General features: G+C 40.4%; 1 protein-coding gene across 3 annotated transcripts in view; it reads left to right on the top strand.

Moving 5' to 3' along the window:
- Positions 1-14942, top strand: part of LOC126343665 (RAB6A-GEF complex partner protein 2) — a 67514-nt gene extending 52572 nt beyond the window's left edge. For 2 of the 3 annotated variants that reach the window (XM_050001956.1, XM_050001958.1), the window contains exons 5-8: positions 6816-6928; positions 13727-13879; positions 14020-14197; positions 14308-14819. In XM_050001956.1, the coding sequence (XP_049857913.1) occupies positions 6816-6928; positions 13727-13879; positions 14020-14197; positions 14308-14531 (668 nt within the window). In that variant the 3' untranslated portion in view covers positions 14532-14819. Of the gene's footprint in view, positions 1-6815; positions 6929-13726; positions 13880-14019; positions 14198-14307 lie in introns of all 3 variants that reach the window. The other variant, XM_050001957.1, reaches the window with a different exon arrangement.
- Positions 14943-25726: the final 10784 nt, after the last annotated feature.

The following is a 25726-nucleotide window of genomic DNA, read 5'->3' as shown; positions in this document are numbered from 1 at the left end:
GAGTATGGATGTAGATGTAGATGTCATGGGATAGGGAGACATAGGACAGGGAGATGGGTGCAGGAGGATCATAGGGTCTAACAAGAATATTGCGGAGATTGGGAGGGCAACAAAAACCTGTTCTAGGTATGCTGGGCAAAATCTTAGACAGAGTGGATCTCATTTCAGGGCATGACTTTATAAAGTCATTTCATTGTCAAAGTAGCTGATTAATACATTCCAGACCAGGATAATACTGAATGACCTGTGGTGTGCTTTGCTCTGAAATTGTTTTTTGGAGGGATCAGCAGTACCATGATTGGATGTGATAGCCCAGGAAATCTGCTTTTGAACTAGGCTAGTAAGGTAATTACATCCAGTTAAGGCTGAGGTGAGAATCGCAGTGTATTGCTCTAAAGAGTCTGCATTTGAACAAATACATTTGCCTCAAAAGTCAAGGCTGTATGGTAGGGAACATTTGACATGGAAAGGATGGCAACTGTCAAAAAGTAAGTATTTTTGTTTGTTTGTAGGTATAATGTGGACAGAAGTGTGTAGCTGGCCTTCAGTGATGAAGAGATCAACTTTAAGGAAAATGGAACAGGATTCATGGGAAATTTAATTTGGGGAAGGTATTCAGAGATTCCAGGAATTTTAACAGGTCAGCCTCACTATGAATCCATGTGGAAAGATGTCATCAATGTATCAAAACCAAACCAGGGGCTGAAGACTTATAGATCCCAGGAAAGCCCCCTCCAAGCAACTCATGAAAAGGTTGGCATAGGAAGGAGCTACCCTGGTTCCAATGGCTGTACCGCTGATCTGTTTGTATGTGTGCCCCTCAAAGATGAAGTAGTTGTTGCTAAGTATAAAGTTGAGTAAGGTGAGTAGGAAGGATGTCATAGGTTTGGAATCAGATGGGTGCTGATGAGGAAATTTTCAGCAGGAGACCCTGTTTGTGTGGGATGTTGGTATAGAGGGAGGTGGCATCACTGATGACAAGCAAGATGTGTGGTGGGAGTGGGACAGGCACAGATTTCAAATGTTCTAGGAAATGGTTGGTATATTTGATGTAGAAAGGGGGAGTCTTTGTATTGTGAGTTGCAGGTGTTGATCAACTAAGGCAGATACACATTTGGTGGGTGCTAGGATGGCTAGGATGTTTGGATTTGTGGATCTTAGGAAAAAGGTAAAAGGTGAGGGATGTGTGGTCTAGATGGGGTGAGAAGTTCTGTGGATTGAGGTGTTAGTCCTTGTGAGGGCCTGAGTTCAAAAATTGATTGTTTTTGTTATATTAGCTGACATACAATTTGTTTTTCCTCAGCACGATCACAACTACCGCCAGAACAATGCGACGTGGCACACAGCTTACAGAGTCCATGTGTGGTTCAAGAGCACCAGGATGAGCTTACCGTACCCCCCCTGTCCACCAGACTCTCCAGATTTAAAACCATTTGAAACACAGTGGGACCACCTCGATTGGGCTGCTCGTGACATGAATCCTCAACCTCAAACTTAGTCAGCTGGCCATGGCACTGAAGTCAGCATAGCTCCACTTCCCTGTCTGTACCTTCCAGAACCTCATTAACACTCTCCCTGCACACCTTGCAGCAGCAGCAGCAGACTGTTCTGCAAAAAATTGTTGTTCTGGCTTTTAGTGTGATGACAGTATATAAATTTGTGTCACTGCCACCAAGCAAGCAGAGTACTCAGGAACACGATATTGATACAATGTTCAAACCAACAAGAAAGGTGCACCAATATTTGAACACTGCAGTTGGACATGTGGCCTCCACTTGCCACAGCAGGAGCATATAAAATACCTTCCATTTGCGGTCATTTGTGGTCAGCTGCACACAGGAAGTATAAAAAGAAACATTAAAACCTGTCTTATGGAACACATGAGCAATTGTCACTTGGGCATGACTGATAAATCTGCAGTAGAAAATCATGCACTGGAACCAGAGACCTACCAAATTCTTTTCTCTGACACTGTGGTTTTAGCAGGATCTAATCATTGCTATGCTAAGATGTACTGAAAGGCCATAGATCCAAAAGTACAAAAATGACTTTAACAGAAAATAAAACAATGGAAACTCCAGGGAAAGGAAATCCTTGGTGAGACTTTCAATATACTTGAGATATGCCATCCCTGAGTGGCCAGACTATATGGCAGTTTTGGTGTTCTGTCGACCAACCAACCTCAAAAACATCATAGTCCGTCCCTATGCCACTCCCAATTCCAACCCATTGCCATAGGGATCATATGCCTGTGAAAGATTGAGGTGCAAAACTTGCCCAATCCACCCACTCTGTGCTCCCTATTCCAGTTCTGTCACAGGCTTATCTTACCCAATCAAAGGCCGAGCCACCTGTGAAAGCAGCCATGTGGTATACCAGTTCTGCTGCAACCATTGCACAGCTTTTTATATTGGTATGACTGCAAACCACCTATCCGCCAGGATGAATAGCCACTACCAAACTGTGGCCAAGAGCAGAGTCCGCCACACTGGGCACAACATGCAACTGAACATAACACACTTGATTCCAATGGCTGCTTCACAACCTGGGCCAACTGTATCCCGTTTCCACCACCAGCTTATCTAAACTGCTCAGATGAGACTTATTCTTACAACACATTCTGTGCTCCCAAAATTATCTTGGCCTCAATATGGTGTCCCAACACCCTCCAATCAGTTTCTCCTCCATCAGTTTCTCCTCCCTTTTCATGTCCCCCACCCTCATTGTGCACTGCTCTCTGCCAGTGCACCCACTCGTCCTTTCTCCTTTGCTGCGATCTAGTACCTGCATGCCCCACCGGACAGCATCCCCCCCCCCACTCAACCATACACTGCTATCCCTCCTCCCTCTCCAGATTGCTATGCACATGACAGTCATAATACATTCAGAGCTACCAATGGTAGCAGTCATGTGTGCATGAGGCATGATTTCTTGTGTGAATGTGTACGTGTTTTCTTTGGTGAAGTAAAACAGTTTTCTCGTTGTGCCTATCTGCAACTCAACATGTCATCTTTACAGTGAGTAGCAATTTATCCTTTTCTTAGTATTGCTAACAGAAAATAAGAAAGATTTAAATTAGACAAGTTGTTGGCCTTAGTGCTAAACAAAACAAACATCACTTACTATTCTCCACCACAGCTCCATAACATGTGTCGGCACGACTCTGCGACCTTAGGCAGCAATCTGATGATGTTGTGAACCGGCCTTTGTGTGGATTCATATTACCAGTTCAGCTTGCTAAGTTTGTGATGTGAACAGCTTTCTGAGGTGGAACTCTGATTATATCTCCAGCATTGGAAGACAAAACGTAGGCCTTACACCCAAAGTTTAGGAATGTTGGAGATGAGGTAGTGGCAGAAGGGAATCTATGAGGACAGACTCATGAGTCATACCTGATTAGCTAAATTGATAAAGCACTTCCCCATGAAAGACAATGGCCCTGGGTCCGAGTCTTGGTCCAGCACACAGTTTCAGTCTGCCAGGAAGTTTCTTATCAGCACAACCCTGCTGCATAGGAGAAATTTCTGCTGCATAGGAGAAATTCACTCTGAAGGCTATCTGCCATGCTGTTGCTAAGCCAGGCCGTCACGGTATCCTTTCTTCCAGGAATGCTTGTCTCACAAGGTTTACAGGAGAACTTCTGTGAAGTTTGGGATGTAGGAGGTACTGGTGGAGTAAAGCTGCGAGGATGGGTCATGAGTTGTGCTTGGGTAGTTCAGTTGGTAGAGCACTTACCCATGAAAGACAAAGGTGCTGGGTTCAAGTACCAGCCTGGGTGCACCATTTTGATCTATCAGGAAGCTTCAAATATACAGTTCATTGGAATTTCTGGTCAATAATCAAGGTGGCAGATTAGTAAGTATATAATCTCTCCCACGTGAGAAATTTTCTCATGGCTAATTGTTTGGTTTGGTTAATGCCAATATAAAGTCATTCAAAGTTGTGTAAGGATATGAGTCTATTCCTCCATTTCAAATGGTTAAAAATGGATAAATGAATTCAAACATGCTGTATTTATCTTACAGATGACCCACATGAAGGGCATTCCAAAATTGCTGCCGCACTTGAAACACCCAGAAAGCAAACTATATAATTTTTGACAATCAATGGTTAAATGTGTGTAAAATATTTGTTAAAAAGAAACCAGATGTTTTGTGCACCATTTTGTTATGATGAGGTTACCATCTCAGATGAGAAATGTTAAGAGTAATCAAACAGTGGATAGAAGCTGATAGCACTGAAAAAAAAGGAATGGATGGAGGGATTCATCTTATTGACTACCTTGTGAAGAGTGGAACAATAACTAGTGAATAGTGCACAAATCATAGACTAAATGGATGAAAAAAATAGGGAAACACTTACTTGGAAGATAGGCCATGTTCACTACATTTAGAACCCTCTGACTTCCATTTATTCCAATTTCGAAAGAAATTTGTGTTTGTAAATAATTTTGTTTTCAATTAAGTGTGTGTGACAGCCATAAATAGGTGTTTTACATAAATTTCACAGCAGCAATGACATCTACTCACAGCAAAGCTACTGAACAAAATACCTAACAGGTGAAAACATTGAAGAATAACTGTTTCCAAGCTAAAGAGAAAAAGCACAGCCTTCCACTGCCACATAAATGTTTCCCTTTTCTCCCCACCCTTCAATTACTGTGCAGTTAGAGAATCACATTGAGAAAATGCCTCATAAAATATAATCAGAATGAATAGCAAGAAGTAAAGTGAATGGCAATCTTCTTGGTTAGTTACTTGCCCTCCTTCCTTTCTTCAGCTACTCAGTGATACATTTCAGTTGTTATAGGAGTTTGTTAGTGGCTTCTTTCTAGTTTCAAAAATACTTAGGAGTTTCCTTCATACTCTTCAGCTAGCACCCTAAGGAGAAAGCACATGGTAGCAACATTCCTATTAGATGTTTCCAAAATGTATCTTTTACTGCACCATGGAATGTACAGTTATGTAGGAGCATTTTCTGGGAAGGCAACTTTATCAGTTTGAAACCCAGTATTTACAAAGTTTGAACTGGTCAGAAAGCTTCCATATAGTGTGCACTCCACTCCAGTGCAGAGTGAGAGAGTCATACTGTGTTAAAGGGTTTTTAGGAACTGTAATGTTTTTGTGCTGTTTAAAGCTTTCCTCGATAGCAGGAAATATGGAATTTCTTGGGCATTGCATCAGATTGTATTTCTAAAACCACATGATTAGTCATTTATGGAATGGCGTATAATCATCACATAATGATGGTAAAAGATCTCAGTAGAAAGTTAATGCAAGGAATTTTATTGCCATCCCATTAAGGCGAGCAAAGGCCTGAAAAAAAAAAAAAAAAGAATGTACTGAGTGTTTCATACACTAATTGAAATTCTGTGTAATATACATGGTGTTTTAGAACTAAAAGCTAAAGTGGAATCAGCAATTTGACAAGAACATCAATTTCACTGGATTTTACACATGGAATAATTTATTACTCATTGTATTGACCTGCATATGTTTGCTTCAAGAAGCGAGTTACACATTACTATGGCAGGCCAAGTAACCAAGTAATTGATTGGATGCTGCATTCACTTCAAAGTAGCACAAAGACATGACACTATTTTTTTCAGCATAGTCACCGAGTCTGTGAATATTTGTTGGAACATTCTACCAGTTGATGAATTCCTCGACAATAAAAATCTGCTCATTGTTCATGAAGCCATTCAAGAAATGATGTGTGAATGTCGTCATCATTGGAAAATTTCTTTCCCCCAAATGTTGTTTCAACTTGCTGAAAAGTTGGAAATTGCAGGTGCAAGACTTGGACCTCTCGATCAGCCTCACCCAAACTGTGCAGCTCTCATCAAATTGTTGGACCATATTACTATGGCTTGATGCACACAGGCCTGCCTACTTCAACTTGGGAGTGCTTTTCCATTTCAATCACACTCTGTGATGCACATGTTATCCCTACCACTGTAGAACTGTGTCTGCAGGAAATTCTATACATGTACTCTCTTCTGACAACACACCACCCTTGTTCTCCAATGGCCGTAGCATGGGACGACATGTGTATCTTAATTTTCTGAAATACCTACATACTTTCATTACCTGTTGACTTTTAAAGTAATACTTTGATATGGCAAAAATCAGTAAATTATTTATTCCTCAAAACTGACATCACACAGAGTTATTTTACAGGACTTGTACTTTTCACTCAGATTCCAATACATCAATTTTTTAATGATATTTACAACTAATAGTAAAGTTCATGTGTTTATGTAAACTCTAATGTATACAACCTGCCATAAATTATTTTGTAAGAAGCTTCATGGTTCAAAGCAGTGTTCTTTATTTTGGTGCATTTCACTTTTCATTTAGAAGAGGCGAAAATTCTATTTTTATGTATGCTTTGTGGTCTCATTGTGCACTTGTGACTTGGATAGTACAGGTTATTTGTGCTGAATATAGCAGCAGTAACTCTTCTCATTCTGTTCATATGAAGAGACAAGTAATGTGAGGAATTTTGTTCGAGTAAAATATCCTATTTTTAAATACATTTTATTGTTTTTGTTTGTGTTTTACTAAAATCCTAGTCATTGTGAGATGTGTTATGTTTAATTCAAAGGCCAATTTAATTTTTAATTTATAATAGTTAAAAGCCTACTGTGTAGTGTGGTTTTAAGTTGCTAAACTCTCAGTTATTTTATTCACAACTGTAACACACCAGTTTCCTCTCATTAATGTTTATGTACACAACCATTTAAAATTTTCATTCTACCTTAGAACATCTCTTAGAATGTATCCATAGTAATTTTGTTTATCTTTTCTAACGAGGTCTTCCTGAAAGTGGGGCTTGTGGTGATAGTGAGGATTTGAGTCCAAGTAACCCATTTCTAGAGACACAACGAAGAGATACACCTTTAACTCTTGCAATGCAAGTTCTTCAGGTAAAACTATTCATTTGGTGATTACTTTAAAGAGAGAATAAGTTCAATTTTTTTTCTTACGGAAATTCAAGAAATGATACAGTAAATATGTGGGTTGTTATGATTTGTACTATATAAAATCAATAAGTAAATATTTACCAAAGTGAAATATAACATTTATAAGGACCTATAAGAAGCTACAATGATTTCAGACTTGTTCTGCTTTGAATAGCATGCCAGTTTTTGTGGGTGTGTATGTCTGCCTTTGTGGAATTCATATTTTTATGGTGCATTCACTAATTAAAAAAAAAAAATGCTATACAGATCACGGGGTAACTGAATCACAATTTTACTGCATGAACTTAATGTTGTGTACTTCAAATTCTAGTGTTTTTTATGTTTTATTCAAGATAATCGTTAAAGTAGTCTTTCATTAAAAAATGAAACTTTCTGGTTGAAATTTTTTATTTGAAAAGCTCTCTGAATGCCAGGGTTAAAAAAATTATCTTCATTTGGTCTCAGTTGCTTCAAGACTTTGGGGTAACTGGATCCAACGTCTGTACTTCAGATAAGCTTTGTTAGTCTGGTTTTGTGTATTTGTGCCTCTAGACAAGCAAGTTACACACAAAATTCACTCTTACTTCAATAGTTATGTTATAACCAATGCCAGAGCTTTTATGGTATAAACAGATGAGTGGTTGTAAACATGATCACTGTTGAGGCAGCTTCATGATAATAACTTTATGTTGCTGGGCTATCCGGATCAGTTTACTTGAAATGGGTTGTGTATCCATCATAAATTAATAATGTTGCGGTCTATGAACATCTCTGAACTAGTTGGAAAATTGTGTAATCTCCATCCAATGTTGTTAACTGCTGACATTGCAGTCTGTGTAGATATCTCTTGCCAATCTAGTTTTCCATTACATACTCTCCTGTAAATGCACATTGCATTGGCATTGCTTTATAATTAGCTGTCAAACACAATAAGACTAATGATTTCTTGCCAAGAAGAATTAGACTTACATTTGCTTTTGATGCCAACTGCTCCATCAAGCCAAGTGTTAGAAGAGTCATGAGAAAAAGTGATTTCATGACAGTTTGTCCTGGCTTTCCCCTTCAGCAGTGGCAGTGGGTTGGCACAATCACAATGAGAATGTTCAGTACTTTATAGAAAGCAAATGTCATTTGCTGAATGAAGAAATCTAGTCTGATTTTTGATGTAACACTACACAATCCAGTGCATCTGATGACAGGCCAAATCCGTTTTTCTGCATTGTTCAGGTTAAATTTACCATTTCTTCTTCATAATGTGAGCCCCTTCGCTTGTGTCCCATTAACATAATGTTTTAATGCTATGCAAGAATGTTGCAGAAAACTGCTGTACCATAGGTATACTTACTTCCATTTTTCACATCATCTAGTGTGAATGAGGACAACCCATAGCTCTGTAATGAAATGGTGTAATTGGAAATTTGTCCAGACCAGAACTTAAACCAACATTTCTTGTTTATCACAAGTGACATTTGGAACTTGGAGTCTGGTCATGAGTTTGCGTCCCAGTCCAGCACAAATTTTCATTGTTGTCATTCCATTAGACAGCTAACGATTGTCCATATTCACAACTGTGAATACATATCATCACATTAATCTTCCTAGACACAAAGAAAGCCTATAGGATTGTATCAAAATCCAAAATCTGGGACTGCCTAGAGAGAAGATGCTGTGTTCGAGTAGGAAATGGAGTAAGTGAATGGTTTGAAACCAAACATGGGGTCCAGCAGGGTAGTGCTTTGTCTCCACTGCTCTTCATCATTGTGATGGGTGATATAATGAAAAGGATAAAGAAGCAGTATGGGCCTGAATTGAAAACAGTGGTGTTCGCTGATGTTAATATGAGATGGAGGAAATGGAAATGAAGGCCAAGAAAACTTTATATATGGAAGAATAGCTTTGAGTAGTTGGTCTCAAAGTCAGTGAATCAGGTACAGTAGCATAGCCATGAAGGTAAGCAAACAAGGATAATAGCACAGATTACAGCTAGATGGAAGATTCTTGAAAAACTGCAGCATTTCATATATTTGGACGCTTTAATAGATTGTGAAAACTTAACTCAAAATGAAGCTCTAAATTGTACACACAAAGCTGCCCAGTTTTAAAATTAAGTATGGTGGCACCTTTGTGACAGCCAGGTACCACACAAGGCAGTATCTTCTTTATTCCCATTTTGACCTACTCACTGGAGACCTGCCATCTGACAGGGAGAGAATAACCAAATCCAAGCTGCTGAAAAGAAGTTTGTTAGAACTGTGCTGAGGTGAACAAAAAAAAAAAGGATAAGATAAGGAATGAAAGCAACAGACTGAGTGCAGGTGTAAAACTCAATGTACTGTGAAAACTCCACCAATCTAATTAAGATGTAGTTGGAAGAAACCAAGATACCAAAAAAGTTTTAAAAAGACTGTAATAGGAAAAGACCAAGGAAAAGATGGATCAGCATAGTTAAGAAGAGCATTACAAGAAGTGGTCTCCATTAGGAAAGATCCCTGAGGAAGAGCAGTGCAAAATGAATAAATAAATAAATTTAGAGTAACTGGACCCTTTACAGCCCAAGCATATGGCCATTTCAAAAAGCTTTTTTTTGGGGGGTGGGGGTAACTTTACCATCTATGTCAGAAGTAAAACGCGAACTGAAGAATCAGTCTCATGTGAAATCTAGACTGTTTACATTCTAGCTATGTCTGATAAATGATTAATTGTGTTGTTTTACAAAGATGAAACACAAAATTCAGTTTTGGCAACACTATGGCCCAGTTACATGTTAAGAATGATGAACAATCATTCTTGCTTCCTCATAAGTTTCATTTCAAATAGTTTCTATTATAAATGTCATACTATTTTCCTATTCTTATTCATTTTTATATTGGTTGTTGGATAAAGTTAACTTATTGAAATATTTCATTTTCTATCTCTCTCCTATATTTGTCTTGCCAGGTTAAGTGCATTACCTGATTTCTTGTTTTAACTAAGATGTGCACATTTCAAATTTGAGTGTTAGACTTATTTCTCATTCTTCTCATGGCCAGCAGTCCTGAGTATTGTTTCTCAAAAGGTGGCTAAGACTTGTGGAGGTTGGTCAAAGGTTAAAAGGATGGGGCACACCTAGAAACTAAGTTTCCCGATGTTGATTCCTCTAATGTAGACATATTTAGCAGGGAAAATTGCACATGTGCAACAAATGTATGACATGACAATCAAATGCCGGCCAGACAGGTCCTGCTTGGTGCCAGCACTGTGACAGCAGTACCCCGAATTGACATTGCTTACTCATTCTCTCACCATCTGCAAGATTCGGTGAGTGATAAGGTTCCTTAATGCACAAAACATTGCACCCATCGAAATTCATCATCAGTTCTGTCAGGTCTATGAGCAGAACATCATGATGGCCCATAATTGGTGGGGCACTTTTCTGAAAGTCAACAAAGTGTCAATGATGAAGAGCGCATTGGGCAACTATCCCTCATCAATGATCACCTGGTTGAGCAGGGATGGCAGCATATCGTGGAAAACCATCTCTTTCCAATTAGGAGCTCAACAGCCATTTTCCACAGAAATCGTGATCCTTGTTGCATGAAATTGTCACTAAGCACCTGCTGTTCAAGAAATTGTGTGGCAGGTGGGTACCAAAAAACCTGACACCCGAGCACAAAACAAAACACTTTGGAGCTTCTCACTTGACACCGGAAACTAAGCAGCAGTCAATGCACTGGCGTCACAGTGGATCTCTGGTCAATATGAAATTCAAAGAGATTATGTTGATTCAGAAAGTGATGTGCATGGTGTTCTGAAACAGGGAGGGCCTTCTGCTCATTGACTTTCTGTCCAAAGGTGAAAAAGTGAACACTGCCCATTAGACCAATGAAGAGGTGAAGACGACTGTCTTGTGCTGGTTCCATTCACAAGAGGCAGACTTTTACAACACAGGAATACAAAAGTTGATCCCATGATATGACAGTTCTTTTGGTGACTATGTTGAAAAATAGCTCAAATGTTGCTGTACCTTTTGCCAATAAATTCATTCATCTAACTTTGTTGTCTTTGTTTTTTTAAAAAAATAAGGAAACTTACTTTCTGGATGCACCTCATGCATTCCAAAGGTGTTCTGTACAACTAAGATCAGATGACATTGTGGAGGGTGAAGGAGCCCCACACACAAGCACTCTTATGTCATCAAGCCAAGCTGATACAATACTGGAGGGACTAGATAGAGCCTTGTGTTGATGACTGAACTGGTTGCTTATGAATTTCTGTTGACAGACAGACAGATGGTGAGAGACTATGGCTTGACGTATGAAGGCTTATTTCAATAGTGGTACAAGTCCATTACTCCACTTTTCTGCCTATAATGCTTCTGGCATTAATGATCCAAACAAACAGAAAGAAAGGTTCATCTCTAGCAAGAAGCCATATGCTTGAATATTTCTGGTGTCTCAACTGCAGATTTTTCAGCACTCATTTAACTTTAGGACTCTTTATCTCAAAATGAACAAAAATTGACTTGTACCATTATTGAAATAAGCCCTTCATATCAGAGACCTCATTTCATCTCTGTAAACATTCCCAACATGAGAATACATCCATGACCTATCCGGAAGAGTGCCCTGATGCCAAGCAAGCTGCATTGCCTCATGTGGTTTTCAGTGAACTGATACTCTGCCTTTGATGAGTGTTTTGATTCATCAGTTCGTGACATTCTTCCATGTTTTTAGTGTTCATTTACTTACTATTACTAGGGTTTACACCATGGAGGGAGAGAGATGAGAAAATAGTTTGGAGAGGAGTTAATAACATCATCCACCTCCACACTTATCCAAGACTTTAGTTACATGTTACCCCTGCATGTCATGTACCCATCTTCCAGTCAGTCACCAATAAATGGGGTTATTATAACAATTTAAATGTCTTCTCAGGGAAAAAAAAAGAAAATCATGCTGGGACTATGAAACTTGTCTTCTCAACATATTCCCCCTTTAATGTGACACTTTTTCCCAAAAATGGATGACTTAGTCAAGACCTTGATTGTAGAACTACGCATTGTGGTTGTTCAGAAAAAATTTAACTTCAGAAATAACATCATCAATAATTCTGGAAATAACTGATTCTTGCAACACATTGTCTTGATGGCCTCCTGTAACCTCATTTTAAAAAATTCCAGTTTTATCCTGTTGTGATGGTTTGCCTACTTATAAGTGTAATCTGTCAGCATCACATCAAGGCTGTCCCAAAAAGCACTTGGCATCACCTTGCCTGATGATGTTTGGGTCTTCACCTTTGATCAGTAATACAGTATGATCATTTCATTTTAGTGTTGGGGACAGTTATGCATCCAGTACTCAACAATGGTGATTGGCAGCTAAAGAACTCATCCAGATTGGTTAAAACAGCTGCAAGGTTTTCGCTGCTGTCTCATTTCAGTGGGCGTTTTGAATGGGTGTGAGCAGTCATGAAACCAAGTTTGCAAAGACATTTATCGTGTTAAAAATGTCGTGTAAAATGTTGACAAGTGATCTGTGACTGACTTTCACTCTCAATTGTTATACAACAGTATTCGAGGACCAGATCCTCCATTTCACAATCCCTTCCCGGTTTTTCATAGAGAAATGTTTAGCCACTTGGTTTTTTGTTATTCAGACTTCTATGAGCACACTGGAAGCTTTCACAGCAGCTGAATGCTGTGTCATATTATAATGCGTATTTGGTATACACTTGCAGCAGTTAAGCATGACTTGTTACAGCGGTGTTCCCTTCAAATGTAGAAAATGATTTATTGTTCGACACTTCACTTTATCAAGGGACTTAACTGTTTTGTTTTGGCTCCTTTAGGGGTGCATTACGGTACTGTAGTGGGTGGAGGGGGGGTGTAGTTCAGTGTGCACTGGAAGTGCGTGCAGATATGCACCTGCAAAAAAACTTGGGGAACTTTAATTTTTTCAGCTGATAGTTGAAAGTGTCACTGTCCCTCATACAGATGTCTTTCACTGCAATCTGTTCTCTGACCTTTTTTGTGGTTTCCTGTCTTTCTGATGTGTCTTTCTCCAGTGCCTGAAAAATCCTACACTTTTAAAATACTTTTCATGTTAAAAGTCTGATCAAAACAGGCAAAAACATTGGAAACTTTGTTTTGGAAACTGATATTATAGTCACAAATAATTTTAGTGTTATTGCAATTGATTTTCAGGCTTTCCATATGAAGTTCTTCCTTTTGTAGTTGAAGTTTATATGTACTAGGCCAAACAGCATCATTAGCAAAATGAAGGTGCTGTGTAACTGTTCCATTGAAAAACATTCATTCTTCACTTTTTCTGTTGACTTTGACAGTTCATTTACAGACTCTAAGAATAATTTTGTGATGTAGAAGCCTGACACCTCTTTCAATTCTGAATTTTCCACAGTGCTCATGAAATGTAATGGAAGCTATAGCATTTATGTGTATAAACCTTCTTTCTTCCCCCCCCCCCCCCCCCCTATTTTTTTAGTACAGATTTCTATTTCTTCCTAACTGAGCGAGCCCTGAGCTATTTTAAAATCTATCCCAGGGAAACTGACTGCTCCATTCTCGAAATTTGTTGATGACTTGCACACTGATTGCAGTTGCATTTCCATGAATAAAATAACTTGTTTCATTGTTCTATTAAAATCCAATGCTTTTAATATCAGCGACACTGTTTTTGTTGAATCTGTATATTAATATAAATTACTAACTGAATATAAAATAAATAAATAAAAATAATCCCTGCAATACAATTCACTGTCTTTCAGAATGTCACAGCAAGGAGAAGTCCAAATTTTTATAATATTACAAATGCAAAAGGAAAAGTGGTAAGATTCTGCTTGTTCAAGCAAGCTTATAAACTTGGCGAAGATATTGTTGGCACCTTCGATTTCACAGATTCAACTGTGCCATGTGTTCAGGTTTGTGGACTGATTTTTATTTAACTCTTAACTTGTAACGAGATGTTGGACAGCATGTTGCTAAAAATGTCATAGAAAACAGTTAAAATTATTTTTCATCTTATTGTTGCTATTGTAGTCATATTTATATGTACCTTTAGTTTTCAGTGATGCTACAGAGTGAAGAAGAGATTGCTCCATCATGTAGACGAATGGTCAGATATGGTCCTGCTGTTGTATCATACAATAAATATCATGAAATGTGTTTGAGTTTGAAATGTTCACAAATGATTCTACCCATTCCACTACATATCACGCCCGCATTTTCCACTGAATTAGGTAAATATGAAATATGCCAGTTTAATTTGTGGTACTGTATATACTAAAATATTAATTATCATGTATGTCTTACTTTCAAATTATATTGACACATACCTATACTGTTTCAGTGTCACTTCGATGGAGATTACACTTTGAGTTCGTGACATGCCCTTCCTGTGACAACAGTCTTGTCACTGGAAAGAATCTCACAGATCGTAATGTATGGCAGGGCCCTGCATCATTGGACATAGAGACAATGGTGTGGAACCTGCCAATTAAAATATATCCCACAACACCACTACAAGTATCTCAAGGACTTCAGGCACAAGCCAAGCACAGCATAATTATCTGAAGCAGACTTGTTTGCAGATTTATAAGAGGTTGTTGTTTCACAGGGTACTTTGTTTGGTAAAACACTGGTAAAGTGAATGTTGCAGTGTTGCATATGTTGTTCTAGCCTCCTACATACAACTTAAAGATTTTACTGGTTATTGGGAGAAAGGGGGGGGGGGGGGGGAGAGACATAATCAAAATTTTAAAGAATGTTCATTACATATATTCTCAAATGTGGATGTCCTGTTTGTTTTTATGCTTTGTTAATTAAATAAATAAAAAAAAATCTTTGTAGAACACAACACGGATTTGATGATTTGTCATGTGAGACTGGTAATCTACATGTTGAAGATTTCAGATCACATTCCATCCTTTGCCGTAAGATGACTTTCTATCATTTAAATATACTGTATATTCTTTGCCTTATGGAGCTTCTGTTCTTCATTAAGAATAATCTTGCAAATCTGGTCAACTTAAGTGCTCAACTAAATGCATCTGTATACAAAATAGTCGTATGACAGTTGGCTGAGACCTGGAAGGGCAGATTCAGCCAGCCACCTAATTTTCACACAAATAGGTACCAAACACACACATCAAACTTGGAAGATGGAGGTATACTAGACATCGCCTACACCTGAATAGGAGAGAGAAAGATAGTTTGGCTTGAACTTCTTGCAGATAACACGGGTGGCAACTGTCACACGTAGCAAGATTCCTGTGCTTGCTGGTGTCAGAGAGGTGCCTTTTTTAGGTTAAAATCAGAATTCAGGCATCTTGTTTTGAAAGAAAAGGAAATAATAGAGAAGTCTCACAGATTGCTTAAGAATGCACAGAAAAGTAAGATTAACTTATTTCATCAATATATTAGAGAACTGAGCAATAAGGGGAAGAGCTTCTGGTCTGTTTCAAAAATTTAGAGAGCTCTGAGAAGACTGACATCCTGAACCAGTCTGAGCACCACATTACCTCAGAACTGTGTGCTTGTGAATTAATATTGAAAAGTTGTTCACTTTTAATTTTAACTATTTATAGACCCCCACTGGGAAATTTTGAACTGTTTACAAAGAATCTAGATTCCTGAATGTTCCATTTGTCAGGCAGCAGCAAGCAGTCAATATTCTGTGGTGGTCTCAGTGTAGATTTTCGAAAGGATTCTGATAGGAAAAATAGCATGGGAAAGTAAGGATTCTACCATTTGATCTCAGTAATTAACTCTCCAACATGGGTGTACAAAGACAGTACGACCTTAATTCATAAATCACTTTGGTGGGGCTCAAAGCAAAAAGAAAACTGCTTACCAATACAAAATGCTGTCTCTGACCATGATGGTCAGTTAGTTAGGATATATAATGTAGTGCTTTACATTATGGATTCTCCTCAGTGGAAATCAGTTAGAATAATTAAAGACAAATGTTTTTTAAGAATAATTTACAGGAGATGACCTGGGATGAAATTTATAATGAACCAAACACTAATACAATATTTAATCTTAAAAAATGGCTCTGAGCACTATGGGACTTAACATCTATGGTCATCAGTCCCCTAGACCTTAGAACTACTTAAACCTAACTAACCTAACGACAAGACCCAGCCATCACGAGGCAGAGAAAATCCCTGACCCTGCCGGGAATCGAACCCGGGAGCGGGAAGCGAGAACACTACCACACGACCATGAGATGCGGGCAATATTTAATCTATTTCATGATAAATTCATATCATAATTTGAAAAAGCTTTCCAAATAAGCTAATCAGAAAGGACACTAAACAGCCATGTAAAAAAAAACCATGGATCACTAGAGAGATTAAAGTATCTTGTGAAAGGGAAAGAGAGACGTGTCTTTTGACAAGAACAAGCAGGGATCCCATATTAGTGCTCACTTTTTTTAAAAAAACTGCTCAGAATTACTAAGAAAGATTATTTTAAAAAATCAAAGAATATGCACACAATGTCAGAAAGCAGTAATTCCAACAACAGATTTAAGGTTATATGGAATATAGTGAAATGAGAGACAGCACAACCAGCCACAGAACAAGGTAACATCACTCATGAACTGCATGGAAAGACTATAAATGAGTCAAAGGTAGCAAATGTGTTTAATAATCATTCCTTGAAAATGGTAGAAAGCATAAAGACAAACAATTCAAGATAAAAATCACAGCGGTATGTTGAAAAGGTAACTCATAAAATTCAATTATATGACTGCATCACCAACGTCTCCTTCTAAAATTAAGAACATTATACATTCTCTGAAAAATTAATCATGTTTCCAAGAGAGTACTAAACATTTATTCCCCTATAATAAGCCTGGTCTTATCCAAAATATATAAAGCACCATAAACTCAAGGCATTTTTTCAGAGAAATCAAAATATACCATTGTTAAACCCCTCTTTAAGAAAGATAAGAGGGATGTCAATCACTACCAACCTGTTTCAGTGCGCTGACATCATTTTCCGTAACAGCCTTGCCACAGTGGATACACCGGTTCCCATCAGACTACTTACAAGTTAAGCGCTGTCAGCTGTGGCCGGCACTTGGATGGGTGACCATCTGGGCCGCCATGCGCTGTTGCCATTTTTCGGGGTGCACTCAGCCTCGAGATGCCAATTGAGGAGCTACTCACCCGAATAGTAGCGGCTCCAGCCAAAGTAAACATTCATAACAATCAGGAGAGCGGTGTGCTGACCACACGCCCCTTCCATTCGCATCCTCAGCTGACGATGACACAGCAGTCGGATGGTCCCTATTGGCCACTTGTGGCCTGAAGACGGAGAGCTTTTCAGCAGCAACAACAACATTCTCAGCAAGACATCCTTTGGGTTTCAGGTTGCTCTACTGAGAATGTCATTTACATGTTCACTCGCCAGATTTTACAAGCATTAAATAATAAAATAATGCCGGTTAGTATTTTCTGTGACCTAGCTAAGGCAGTTGACTATGTGAATCACACTACTCTGCTAGCTAAATGGAAGTTTTATGGAATTAATGATATAGAGAACCAACAGATAATATATCTAGTCAAAATAATGCAAAAAGTTGTACTTATTAATTCAACCAATATATTCTGGGGACATAGTTCTGACTGGGGAGAAATCATGTAGGCTTTCAAATATGTAAACAATATTTCATCTAATATACAACAAGCAGCAAAAATTCTTTTTGCAGATGACATTCGTATCATAATCAATATAAGTATACATACAGAAACAGAAGAAATGGTAAACAAAGTTCTTAAAGTATCATTGACTTATTTTCTGTGAATGGTCTCACCCTCAATTTTAAAAGGCTCAGCATAATCAGTTCCACTCATCTAGTTAAGCGTAGCACATGGCAATGAAATAATATAGAGGATGAATACTTCAGAATTATTAGGTGTCTATATTGATGAGAATTTAAATTTGAAAAAACATATTTTGGTACTCCTACAACAACTTAGTTCATCCACATTTGTGCTTAGAATGGTTGCAAATTTTGGGGACAGAAAAATCAGGGAGTTGATATATTTTGCTTATTTTCATTCAGTAATGTCATATTGAATAATATTCTGGGCCAACTCATCTTAAAGAAAGAAAGTCTCCACAGCAAAAAAGTGCTGTAAAAATAATGTGTGGTGCTCACCAATGATCATCTTGTAGACATCCATTTAAGTGGGCATTCTGACTATTGCTTCACAGCATCTTTATTCCCTCATGAAGTTTGTTATCAATAATCCACTATCTGGGAAAATTTCTCCTTGACAACTCCTATTCCATATAAGAATTAGGAATTATTAACTTACATATATATCAACTATGTAAGAAAAGACCGATTGCTGTTTACTGTAAAGAAGACACATTAAGTTGCAGACAGGCACAATTAAAAGACATTTATGTAAAGCTTTCGGTCACAGGCTTCATCAGCAAAAGAGCAACACACACCATTCATGCACACAAGCAAGCACACCTCATAAACACATGACCGCACTGGAGTGCAGCTATCATGTGAGACACAAGCAACAATCTAGAGAAGAAAGTGAAGGGGTAGTAGTGTATAGGTGGGGAGACAGATGAATGCTTTCTCGTGGAGCGTGCAAGGAATAGAATGCCAAAAGGCGCGTTGTCAGGAGGTGGGGAAGGAAAGAGCGTAAAAGGAGAGACGTGAGGAAAGATGGATGAGTGCATTGGCACAGGGCAGCAAATAAACAGTGTGAGAGACGAGAATGGGAAGGAGACGATAGGACAAAAAGGGTGAAAACTGTTGGGTGGAAGTTGTTTGGACAGTATGTTACCATAGGTTGAGGCCAGAATAGTTACAGGAGCAGAGGATGTCTTGCAAGGATATCTCCCATCTGTGCAGTTCAGAAAAGCTGGTGATGGAGAGAAGGATCCAGATGGCTCAGGTAGTGAAGTAGCTGTTGAAATCAAGTATGTTATATTCAGCTGCAGGTTGTGCCACAAATTGATCTACTTTGCTCTTGGCCACAGTTTGGCGGTGGCCATTCATGCTGGTGGACTGCTGGTTGTTAGTCATAGCAATACAGAAATATAAAAAACTGTGCAAAGGTTGCAGCAGATCTGGTAAATGACATAGCTGCTTTCACAGGTGGCCCAGTCCCTGACGGGGTAGGAAAAAACCTGAGAGAGGACTGGAATAGGAAGTATTGGGTTTTGCACCTGAGTCTTTCACACGAATATGATTCTTGTGGAAAGGGGTTGGGATTGTGAATGGTATAGGGATAGATTAGAATGTTGTGGAGGTTGGGTGGGTGACAGAATACCACTTTAGAAGGGTTGAGAAATGTTTCAAGTAGGATGCCCCTAATTTCAGGGCATGATGATAGGTAATCAAAGCCCTGGGGAAGAATGTGGTTCAGTTGTTCCCGTCTGGGTGACAAAGTGGGCACTCCTTTGTGGCTGGTTCTTGGGGGTGGTGGGAGGATTGAGTGTGTGACAGGAAGTGGCAAGGGAGATCTATTTGTGGACTAGGCCTAGGGAATAGTCCGTCTCCTTGATGAGATCCTCAGTACACTGAGCAAAGGATTTATTGACACTATAGATACACTGTCTCTGGGCAGCCAGGCTGTATGGGAGAGATGTTTTGGTGTCAAAGGGATGACACCTGTCGAAATGCGCACACTGCAGGTGGTTGGTGGGTTTAATGTGGACAGAGGTGTGAATGGAGCCATTAGAGAGGAGATGGTCAACATATAGGAAGATGGCACGCTGGGTTGAGGAGGATCACCTGAAGATGGTAGAGACGATGTTGAGTTTATGCAGGAATGAAGATAAGGTGTCTTGCCCGAGTCCAGAGTGTGAAGATATCATTGATGAACATGAATCAGACAAGGAGTTTGGTGTTTTGTGAGGCTAGGAAGGTCTTCCTCTGGATGGCCCTTAAAAAGGTTGTCATAGTAGGTTCCCATGTGGATGCCCATGGTTGTGTCCCAGATTTGTTTAGATACCTTCCCTTCAAATTAGAAGTAGTTGTGGCTTGGGATAAAGTTAGTAAAGTGTATGAAGAATGAGGTAGTGGTTTTGGAGTTTGAAGGATTGTGAAAGGTAGTGTTCAGTAGCAGTAATACCATGGGTGTATAGGGAGGTGGTGTCAACACTGACGAGCAGGGATCTGGAAGGTAAAGGGATGGGGATGGTGGCAAGTCAGTGAGGGAAGTGGTTGGTGTCTTTGATGTGTGAGGCAAGATTACGGACAGTTGGTTGGAGGTGTTAGTCAATGAGTGCTGAAATTCTTTCAGTGGCGGCACAATAACCAGCCACAGTGGATCACCCAGGATTGTTAGGTTTGTGGATTTTGGGGAGCTTGTAGAAGTTAGATGTGCAGGGTGTCACAGGGGTCAGGACGGAAATGGGTTCAGGAGAGAGGTTCTAGGTGGTACCTAAGGCTTTAGCATGGATTGGACATTATGTTGGACTTCTGGGATGGGATTACTCCAGCAGAATTTATAGGTGGAGTAGTCATATAATTTTAGGAGGCCTTCTGGCAGGTAGTCACTGCAATTCATAAAAACAGTGGTGGAACCTTAACCTGTGGATCACCGTTGGCTGGTGGTATGAACTGGAATGTTGGAATTAGGGTAGTTTTGGTTGGGGGGATTGGTGGCAAAGAAGTGCTTCCAGTGCTTCCAGTGCAGGGACTGGGAAAAGGAGAGTAGGTCTTTGACAAGTCCGCTGTGATTAACTTTGGGTGTAGGGTTAAAAGTGAGGCCTCTGGGTTGGACTAAAATGTCTGTGGAGCTGTGGGTTTTGATGGGAAGCTAACAACAGTGTTACGGGAATGTTTTGACTCTGGATGTGGTGGAGAGTAGGTAGGGAGTTTCAGGGAATGTGGCAAGTTGAAAAGGGCAGCTGGGCAGGGTTTAGCTTCTACGAGGGGTGAATGGGGAGGAACACTGTGGATATGATGGGTTGGAAAGTGATGCCCCAAGGAGATAGTAGGATGTCAGCAGATTGTATAACTTATGGAGATGGTGTCTGGAATGCTTTCCTGAAATTGAATCTCTTGCTCTCCAGCACCTGGAGGAGCATTCCAGACACCACCTCAAGTTATCCAACTTGCTAACAGCCTACTGCTGTCTCGGGGCTTCACTATTCAACCATACCTACAAAGTTCCTCCCCGTCCACCCCTCATAGAAGCTAAACTCTGCCTACTGACTCTGCATCAAATCTAGGGCCAAAACATTCCTGTAACACTATTGTTAACCCTCCCACCAAAACCCACAGCTCCACTGAAGTATCAGTCCTATCCAAAGGTGTCAACTTCAGCCCTGCACCCAAATTTAACCACCCTGAACGTGTCTAAGACCCACGCTACTTCCTCTGATCCCTGCATCTTCCGCCACTGTTAGTATGAATTGCAGTGAGTAATTGACAGAACACTCCCTCAAATTATGTGATTCCTCCAACTATAAACTGTCAGACTGATCCCTTTCCAAAAGTCCAACACAACCTCCAATTCCTGCTTAAAGCCTTAGGCCCTTCCAAGAATCTCTTCCCTGAATCAATTTCCATCCTCACCCCTATGATGCCCACCTTCTACATGCTCCCCAAAATCCACAAACCTAACAATCCTGGACCAGGGTGTATACGTCGACAAGAAAAAAAAAAAAAATTCCCAGATTTCCCAGTTGAGAACACACTTCTTTTTTTGGGTTGAACACGCACTTTTTTCTGAGTGACATTACACTATACCTCAAGTGAAAGTATTTTTTCTTATTAAGTGATAATATACTTTCCCTCGTAGCTGTACAACATAACACTCGTTTGAATGGTAAAGGTGTTATATGCTGATGTAGTACTTCTTGTCACTCCCAACTACGAAACAACCCATTTTGGAAAGATCTTTAATGTACAGTGTCAAGTACACTGCACAGTTTGATACTATAAAAGAATAAATACGAATTCACCAAATACAGCATGATAGTTTCTCAACACAGAACACCAAATATAAGAAGTGTGATGCCCATGCTATGATACAGAAACTGAGACCATAGTAGCACTCTGAGTGGACTGGCAGTGAACTTTGAATTTGGGAAAATATGGTGCAATAATATGTACAGTTTCACATGTATTACTGGACATCAAAAATTTTTTGTTGTTTTTCTGTGCATGTGGTTAGGCAGGATCCTAAGAGCAGAGCTTAAATTGCAGCAGCTGAATATTTCTGACAAGCATGATAGTGAGTTTCACTGCTGTGCACTGAACATTTCATTGGTTACCTGGCTGAATACAAATTCCATCGAGTACTTTGACCTTTCTGTGGTGAAGTCATTTATGTGAGAAATTGCTCAAGAGCTCACTTCACACTTTTTTTATGACATTTATACTTCTTGGCACCATTATTTCATAATTTGCTATCTATGAAAGAACTAATATAAGCATGAAAAACTAACGTTGAAGTTTTGTTTGCAGGCTAGGAGTGGGGGTAGTGTCTGTCTGTGAAGGCCTTATTGAGAACCTCAGCATATTGAGCAAAGGGAGTTTTTATCACTGCAGATACACCATCCTCAGATAGCCATGCTATATGGGAAGGATGATAGCTGTCAAAATGCAGGCACTGTTGGTGGTTGATGGGTTTAATGTGGACAGAGGTGGGGATGGAGCCATCAGAGAGGAGGAGGTCAACATAAAGAAAGGTGGCACGCTGGGTTAAGGAGAACAACATGAAGCGGATGGGGGAGAAGGTATTGAGGTTGCAAAGGAACAAAGATAGGGTGTCTTGGCCCTGAACCCAGATCATGAAGGTATCATCAATAACTTGAACCAGACCAGGGCGTCAGCAGTAACAAGTAGGGATCCAGGAGTATGTGTGTGTAGTTTTACGTGGTTTCCCTTGCTCCATCTTTCTGCACTAGTTTGGTAAAGTATCCCTTTCCAAAACCCATGACCACATCCTGTTTCTCAAAAGCTGCCTAACCCATGGAATCCCTCCCCCAAATTTCTTAACTTTAAAGATTCCTTTCTCTGGATCCCACCCCTCCTTTCACAGTGATCTACACCTTTTCAGATTCCACCAACCCTAGCCCTCACAAACCTGGTACTGCAAAAACATATCTCCAAAGCACAGGCATCCCAGAACCACCTCTGCTCCCTCAGCAAGGTACAACTACTCTTCAATCCCTATAGCATACATCATGTCTCAGTAACTGAATCCCTTGCTCTGCAGCACCTGGAGGAGCATTCCAGACACCACCTCCATAAATTACCCAACCTACTGACATCCAACTGCCTCCGTGGGGCAATGCTATCGCACCCCTATAGAACCCACAGTGTTCCTCCTCGTCCACACCTCAATGGCAGCTAAACCTTGCCTAGCTGACCTTTTCAACTTTCCACGTCCCCCAAAACTCCCTACCAACCCTTCAACAAAACCCTCAACTCCACAAATGTTTCAGTCCTATCCAAAGGCTTCACCTTTAGCCCTACACCCAAATTTAGCCATGCTGGACTTTTCGAATACCTACACTTCTTTGCTGCCAATCTCCCCCAAAACCAAAACCAGCCTAATTCCTACACTGAACCCTGCCTCCTCTAGTTCATACCACCATCCAGCTGTAACCCCCCCCCCCCCCGTAAACCTCTGCTAGTCACCTTCCAGCCTCCAATTTAGCCTGTCCATCCTTCCCCAGGTCCCTTCCTCAGAACAACAAACTTTCAGTAGAAGAATGAACAGCCGTACACAACCTCAAAACAAATTCTGGCCTAATCATCCCACCTGCAGACAAAGCTTCCACCAATGATGGTATGAATCGCAGTGACTACCTGACAGAAGACCTCTGCCAATTGTCTGACTCTTCCACCTATAGACTTAGAGTGATTCCCTCCCAAAAGTCCAGCAAAGACTCCAATCCCTGCTTAAAGTCTTAGGCCCTTCACAGAACATCTCCCCTGAATCCATTTCCCTCCTCGCCCTATGACAACTCCACACATCCACCTTCTACATACTCCCCAAAATAGAAAAACCCAAAAATCCTGAACACCCCATTGTGGCTGGTTATTGTGCCCTCACTAGAAGGATTTCAGCACTCATAGACCGATACCTCCAGCCAATTGCCCATAATCTAGCCTCCCACATCAAAGACACAAACTACTTCCTTCACCGACTCTCCACTGTTTCCACCCCTTTACCTCCTGGATTGCTACTCGTCACTGTGTTGACACCACCTCCCTATACACCAACATCCCTCAATGACCATAGTCTTACTGCTATTGAACACTTCCTTTCTCAATGTCCTTCAGACTCCACACCCACTACCTCATTCCTCATACACCTTACTAACTTTATCCTAACCCACAACTATTTCTCATTAGAAGGGAAGGTATAAAAACAAATTCATGACTCAGCCATGGGCACCTGCATGGCATTCTCCTATGCTAATCTTTTTATGGGCCATCTACAGGACACCCTCCTAGCCTCCCAAAACATCAAACCCCCAGTCTGGTTCAGGTTCACTGATGACATCTTCATGATCTGGACTTAGGGCCAAGACACCCTATCTTTGTTCCTTCGTAACCTCAACACCTTCTCTCCCATCCGCTTCATGTGGTCCTCCTCAACTCAGTGTACCACCTTCCTAGATATTCACCTCCTCTCTGATGGCTCCATCCGCACCTCTGTTCAGATTCCAACCATCAATGGTACCTGCAATTTGACAGCTGTCATCCCCTTGACACCACAAAATCCATCCCATGCAGCCTGGCCAACCAGGAATGATGTATCTGCAGTGTTAAGAACTCCCTTGCTCAGTACGCTATGGGTGTCACCAAGGCCTTCATAGATAGGTGCTATCTGGTCCACAAACAGATATCCTGTGCCATTTCCCGTGACACACTCAATGTTACCACCCCATACTGGAACAACTGAACCACATCCTTCACCAGGGCTTTGATTACCTATCACCATGCCCTGAAATAACGGACATCCTACCCATGATACTTCCCCACCCTTCCTAACTGGTTTCCATCACCCCCCAATCTACATAACCTTCTAGTCAATCTCTATGCCACTCCCAATCCCAACCTCTTGTCACAAGGTTCATATAACTGTGGAAGACCCAGTTCAAGACCTACTCCACCAACCACCCAGCACTTCCTGTTCCAGTCCTCTCACAGGTTTATCCTACCCCTTCAGGGGCCGGGGCCACCTGTGAAAACAGCCATGCCATTTACCAGCTCTACTGCAATCATTGTACAGCTTTTTGTATTGATATGACTACCAACCAGCATGAACAGCCACTGCCAAACTGTGGTCAAGAGCAAAGTAGATATCACCCTGTGGCACAATGTGCAGCTGAACATAACATACTTAATTTCAATGGCTGCCTCACTAACCGTGCCACCTGAATCCTTCCCTCCATCATCAGATTTTCTGAACAACACAGATAATAGTTATCCTTACAACACCATCTCCATTGCTGTAATTATCCCGGCCTCAACCTATGCTAATATACTGTCCCCATACCCTCCAACCAACAGTTGTCACCCTTTCTGTCCTGTCATTTCCTCCCCATTCTTGTGTCCCACTCTGTTTATTTGCAGCCCTCTGCCAATGCATCTGCCCATCTTTTCCTCCTCCTCTCCTTTTACGCTCTTTTCTTCCTCACCTCCCTGCCCCACAATCTCTTGATGCTGCACCTATTGGCAGTCTAACCCTGCACACTCCACCAGACAGCGTTCATCTCTCTCCACACCTGTATACTACTATCCCTTCCCATCCAGATTA

Source organism: Schistocerca gregaria, chromosome 1 (assembly GCF_023897955.1).
Source record: "Schistocerca gregaria isolate iqSchGreg1 chromosome 1, iqSchGreg1.2, whole genome shotgun sequence".
NCBI classification, from domain to species: domain Eukaryota; kingdom Metazoa; phylum Arthropoda; class Insecta; order Orthoptera; family Acrididae; genus Schistocerca; species Schistocerca gregaria.
The sequence above is the reverse complement of the archived record's forward strand: the minus strand, read 5'-3'. Positions and strand labels throughout refer to the sequence as shown.